Source organism: Salmo trutta, chromosome 26 (assembly GCF_901001165.1).
Source record: "Salmo trutta chromosome 26, fSalTru1.1, whole genome shotgun sequence".
NCBI classification, from domain to species: domain Eukaryota; kingdom Metazoa; phylum Chordata; class Actinopteri; order Salmoniformes; family Salmonidae; genus Salmo; species Salmo trutta.
The window spans coordinates 12,730,108-12,735,980 of record NC_042982.1 but is presented as its reverse complement, the minus strand read 5'-3'; the positions used below and the strand labels follow the sequence as shown (position 1 = coordinate 12,735,980).

The following is a 5,873-nucleotide window of genomic DNA, read 5'->3' as shown; positions in this document are numbered from 1 at the left end:
AAGGGGGTGCAACTCAATATTAGGAAGGTGTTCCTAATGTTTTGTACACTCAATGTATATACAGGCAGCAATTACATTGTGAAGAGGAACAACTTGGCTGGCATCTACAAACATTAATACCATTTTACAACAGTTGATCAACACAGCTATGTACAAGTTGTTTTCAGTATAGCAAACATCTAAAAGTCTTTACAAAGATCTCCCTATCTTTATATCTCTATTTTCCAGAGCAACACTACGTTGATCACTATTATCACTAGTTACAGTAATTCTAAACTACAGTTTTAACTAAATCATAATATCACACATTTTACACATCAAGCAAAAATAAAAAGCAAATGTATGTCTAAGCTAAGCACTACAGAGCCTTCTCCCCTCCTCTTTGATGGCAGGGTGAGCTGAGGTCCGGGGCATCAGAGGAGTCCTAGAGAACAGGTGTGGTCTGGTGAGAGGACAGTCTATCCAGTCCTCTGGGTAGATGTCTGCGTAGAGGCGTAGATATCTCTGTTGCGGGTTGCCGCACTAAGGGGCTGTCAGGGGGAAAAGAAAGGCTTTAGGTGACTGATGTAGCTGTTTGTTGTTGTTAATTAAGTCAGATTCACAGATCAGTTTAAGTCAGATTCACAGATCAGTTGAAGTCAGATTTACAGATCAAGACTCACAGATCAGTTTCCATTGCAACGCCACTATTTTTGATGCATCTCCACCGGAAGTATTGTGAATAGCTAGCCTAGATCATCTCCCTAAAATACTGACAGACATTAGCTAACCAGGAGATGTGGAATGAAGGACAGGTAGGAGATACGGATGAAATAAAAGCAAAAAATACAGATGGAGGGATAGACAAGAGGTAGTGGTAGACAGCCTACCTCATAGTCAGGACTTGGCACCACTGGTGGGCCACGGCCTGCTGAGCGGGAAGTGGCTATGGGGAAAACCAAATATAAGTTAGTATCAATTAATAAATAAACCAAACAAATATTTAATAAATAAACATGTCACTATACTGAACGTTTATAACATATGGTCGATACCCTATGTGTACTATGTCACAGGGAATTTAGATTTTTATGATCTCTGAATACTTTGTTGTTGAGTAGTCCTGGGTATGGTCAAATTAAATAGTCAAGAGCCTTCCTTATCACCAAGTGCCACTGTTGGCGGCTGGATAATCAGATGGTAGCAGCGTTACGTTTTTGGGGTGCAGCAGGTCCAGATTTCTTCCGAGCCCTGAGATACACAATGAGGATGACCCCTCCTGTCACCAGCAGGTCCCCAATGATGGCCCCAGCAACCACAGTCGGATTCAGCTCATAGCAGTCCTTACACACTGCAACACCAACAACACACAGATAGGCATAGGGGTGAAAATAATGTGTTGAAACGACCGCTCAAATGGGATGGAGAAAAGAGGTTGGGGTGTATTCAGGGAGAGGGAAAGATATGATTTGAAAGGTCCAGTAAGTAGTGTTTGCCAATAAACAGAGATACAGAGAGTGCTGAATCTGGGGCTCCGCACACGGTTATACTAAACATAATGATGTCACTAGGACACTTTTACTCACCCTTTCCTTTAAAGTAAAAGTAATAGGTTGTTGTTTCAGTATCAAACTGATTATACGGATATTCACAGTGGTAAACTCTTTTCTTGCTTTCATCATAATCCACTACGATTTCTTTACTTTGGTCCTCGTTCACTTTGATAGTGTCGTCATACCAATATCCTTGATCAGGACAGGTCATTGTGACTGCAGTTCTCCAGAATGACACAGATCCTAAATAAAGAAAACACAACGGATGTTTTAACGCAGGGGTGACAAACATACGGCGAGGTGGTCCAATCCAGCCCATGGCTCATTTGAGTATTAAACTTGATTTTTTCAAATAATATTCAAATAACTAGCTTTTATATTATACACTGAGTGTACAAAACATTAAGAACACCTTCCTACTATTGAGTTGCGCCCCCCCCCACCTTGCTCTCAGAACAGCTTCAATTAATCAGGGCATGGACTCTACAAGGTGTTGAAAGTGTTCCACAGGGATGCTGGCCAATGTTTACTCTAATGCTTCCCACAGTTGTGTCAAGTTCTCTGGATGTCGTTTGGGTGCTGGACCATTCTTCTTACATACAGGAAACTGTTGGGTCGCGTCAATTCGAATCTGGTATCAGAACAAAATAGTCAGCACAGAGTAACTTCTGATTTCTTTGTACTTTAATTAATGCAAACACTTGAATGGTAAATATGTTGTTTTGTTCGTATATACGGGCTCACTGTAACACCACGCAGGGCAGACAGAGAACTGGAATGACATCACAAGTTTATCGTTGGCGTGCAGGCTGGTCCCAGCCTCTAGACGCATCTTTGTTGCCAAGCATAGTTGTCTTCTAGCTTATCTTCATGTGTGTACCCGAGAGTCAAACACCCAAGGACAGTGCCTGTTTTTATGCTACAGTTAGAACAGTTTCTGCTTTTGTGCTACAGCTATCTTCCATTCTACCAGCCCCTCCCGTACACCTGTCCTTGAGCGGCCCCACAACCAGGCATTGTGTGTGTGTGTCACGAGTCTACTCAGCCTACACTCCTACTAGCCAGCAACCCTCCAGTTAGTCATGTCTATTATATGTTGCTCAATCTATGTTAATACAATATAAACCTCTTATGTTTAGCATTAGTATTCATAAGCTATGCACCACAACTAGTTTAAGAAAATATAACCCAACAAAACTGTTGAGCATGAAAAACCCAGCAGCTTTGCAGTTCTTGCCACAAACCGGTTCGCCTGGCACCTACTACCGTACCCCGTTCAACGGCACTTACATTTTTGGTCTTGTCCATTCACACACTAAATGGCACAGATACACAATCCATGTCTCACTTGTCTCAAGGATTAAAAATCCTTCTTTACCCCATCTTCTCCCCTTCATCTACACTGATTGAAGTGGATTTAACAAGTGACATCAATAAGGGATCATAGGTTTCCCCTGGATTCACTTGGTCAGTCTAAGCCTTTGGAAAGAACAGGTATTCATAATGTTTGTACACTCTGTGTATTATATTTCGGAAAATATATGTAAATAAACTACTGTATTGTCAATTAAAAATTCAATGTCTGATTAAACACATAATGGTATATTCACTAACACAATTAAAATAGTATGCAAAATTAACTTATCTTAGGGTACATTTTTATACAATTCAGCAATGTTTTGAGTCTGTAATTGATAAGAAAAGGGTCAATGTCGTAGAGTAAAAGACAGGGCCATTTTTTACATTACCTTCACCCTCCACAGAAGTCATGATGAGGAGGAGGAAGACAAGCCCGCCATAAACGCCAGCTCTGTTCATTTTCTCTACCTCTCAGACAGACCTTCGATTATCTTGATTTTCAGCAGTCTAAAACTTAAATTCTAGCTTACTAGGATTGTATCTGAAACAGAACAAAACTAGACTCAGGAAAATTTGAGGAGACAGAAACTGTTTAAGTTGTGACAAGTCAACAATAGTCATCCAAAGAGCTCTCTCGCGCTCTCTCTTCTCCCCTTTGCAACAGGAAGTGAATACTTGTATGCGGTTGTTATGTGCACTCTAGAAATTAGGAGTTAAACAAGGGTTCTTGTAAGATCCTTGAAGTTCTTTGAAGAACCTTAGTGTTCTTGGCACTGACAATTGCCCACAAAAGGTTTGTCCAAGAACCCCATAGGAGGTGGGGTTCATTGAGGAACCTCCTTAGTTGGTGGGGGTTCTTGCAGTAACCTAACTGCCCAACTGAAACATTTGGATTTGAATTTGAAAGGACAGCAGGTGCAGGCAGGTGCAACTGAAAAATGTAAAGATCTCCTTAATTTAAGGAAAGGTTTGTCCCTTGTATGATCTAAATTGATATTGTTTTATAATGATACCATCTATCTTTTCATATCTTTCTAAAACAGAAAATGAACACAATTCAATGGATATCAATCAACAAAGAGGTAAGAATATGTAAACTATAACAATAGGTTGAATGCTAGCTGTATTGGGTGCATATGACTAAACTGCTCACTTTTGTGTCTGTGTCTGCAGGTATACAGATGAGGAGGCATACAAAGGCATGTCAATTGGTATTGGTATGTTATGCAGATCACATGTCCCATCCTCCTCCCTTACTTCTTCAATGAAAATCTCACAGGCCTCTACGTTATGGACAAGGTATGTGCATGAAAACCATTATCATTTTTTTTCTTCTTCATTCATATTTACCACAAAAACCAAGGTAGAAAATAGTGTCGTATGCATGTTTTGTTAATCATCTGTATAACTACAATTTTTGTGATTCACGGACTTCACCCTCCCTACACCTCTGATGAATATAACAGGAAACCTGTTCGATCACCATGCACTGCAAAATCATTCAGTCTATGGATACGGAGAACATCAACACATTAACATCAACAGGACAGAGGATATACCCATTGGACTTGGGGCTCTGCTGGAGTTTACCTCATATTTAGAATTGTTTTATTCTGCTTTGCCACTAAAATCATAATAAACACTGACAACTAAAATATTGTATTATTGTTATGCGTATTATTATTATTAATAATAATTGGGGAGGGGGGTAGTTCAAAAATGAACCCCAAAAGGTTCTTCAAAAGGTTATTTGAGGATCCATTAAAAGGGGTTCTTTGAAGAACCCTTTCAAAGGGTTCCTCGAAGAACTTAAGGGGTTCCCAACCAGTTTCAATTTGAAGAACCCCTAAAGGATACTCCAGAAACCTTTTATGTTTAGAGTGTGGTTATACTGTAAGCCTATCAAAGATGGTGGATGAATGAAGATGTCTTACTCAGGCAGTTTACCATTGGAAAAAATGGTCAAGGTTCCTGTCTGTGTAAGTAGGCGTTCCCATGTGAGACCAATGGCTCTGGTCTACTTATTGTCTCTCCCCACTCTCCCCACCAGCAGGGGGAAATAAGTAGACCAGAGTGGCTCCGCCCACAGAGTGGGGTGTCTTGCTTTCTCTACCGCCTCTGGGTCTATACCGTATTAGTTACCCCTAAATATACATATTAGTGCTTTGTTTCCATCCCACATAATTGCTTTTTAAAGAAAAAAATAGGCCAGTACCTAAATTATTTTTACAATACCACACACACAATGGGTTTGACTTGTAGTCCTGTGTGGCTCAGTTGGTAGAGCATGGTGTTTGCAATGCTAGGGTTGTGGGTTCAATTCCCACGGGGGACCAGTACAGGAAAAAAAGGTATGAAATGTATGCATTCACTACTGTAAGTCGCTCTGGATAAGAGTGTCTGCTAAATGACGTAAATGTAGATATGATTTTGTCACGTTGTTTCTTATTGTGTTGCTGTAAGCCTATGTGTAGGTCTATGTTTTGTCAATTACAATAAATTGTTTGAACTAAAGTCTCTCATTTGAAATGAATAATATGAAAAGCGATGTTTGTGTATATTTCACAGGTTTGGATGAGAGCATCAGTGGTACTTTGTGTGGAACCTTGATGATAAGGACCAGAGAATATAGCTCGTTTGTGCCCCCTGTTATCACAACTTTGAACTGACATAAAGCCAGTGGCCACACCAAAGAAATTGAGGGAAACTTTTACAAAGGCTCAATAAAAACAAACATTGGATTAATAGGTTTCGCAGCACAATAAATAAAGGCTTAAAAGCATATTATTCTTCATAAGCACTAGGCTTAAAAATGCTTTGCAAATTATGTTATAGACATAAACATACTATAGGGGGATATAAACAGTCATTAGGCCTTTGGTGTTGTGCCAAATATGGCATAACTCTTTGCCTCAGGTATAGACTACAGCATCAACATGTCATTTTATGAAGCCTTAAAAAAGTTGTACACTGTGTTTTAAG

General features: G+C 39.8%; 1 protein-coding gene and 1 long non-coding RNA gene across 2 annotated transcripts; one reads left to right on the top strand and one right to left on the bottom strand.

The window, feature by feature from the left end:
* Positions 1-220: 220 nt before the first annotated feature.
* Positions 221-3,656, bottom strand: LOC115163129 (T-cell surface glycoprotein CD3 epsilon chain). Its single transcript, XM_029714766.1, has 5 exons — positions 3,281-3,656; positions 1,566-1,775; positions 1,193-1,330; positions 870-925; positions 221-530 (listed from the first exon to the last, which is right to left on the bottom strand). The coding sequence occupies exons 1-5, from the start codon at positions 3,348-3,350 to the stop codon at positions 459-461; spliced, it is 546 nt and encodes a 181-aa protein (XP_029570626.1). The 5' UTR covers positions 3,351-3,656; the 3' UTR covers positions 221-458.
* A 280-nt stretch (positions 3,657-3,936) lies between these two features.
* LOC115163959 (uncharacterized) lies at positions 3,937-4,411 on the top strand. Its single transcript, XR_003869845.1, has 3 exons — positions 3,937-3,973; positions 4,065-4,190; positions 4,358-4,411. It is a non-coding gene; the product is annotated as an uncharacterized LOC115163959 (long non-coding RNA).
* The last annotated feature ends 1,462 nt before the right edge of the window (positions 4,412-5,873 follow it).

Excerpts from the sequence above, each read along its gene's own strand:
- LOC115163129 (XM_029714766.1), bottom strand. The coding sequence starts at position 3,350 with ATGAACAGAGCTGGCGTTTATGGCGGGCTTGTCTTCCTCCTCCTCATC. Across the intron at positions 1,331-1,565 it reads CTTTTACTTTAAAGGAAAGG|TGTGTAAGGACTGCTATGAG; the intron begins GTGAGTAAAAGT and ends TTGGTGTTGCAG. Across the intron at positions 531-869 it reads TGCCAAGTCCTGACTATGAG|CCCCTTAGTGCGGCAACCCG; the intron begins GTAGGCTGTCTA and ends TCCCCCTGACAG.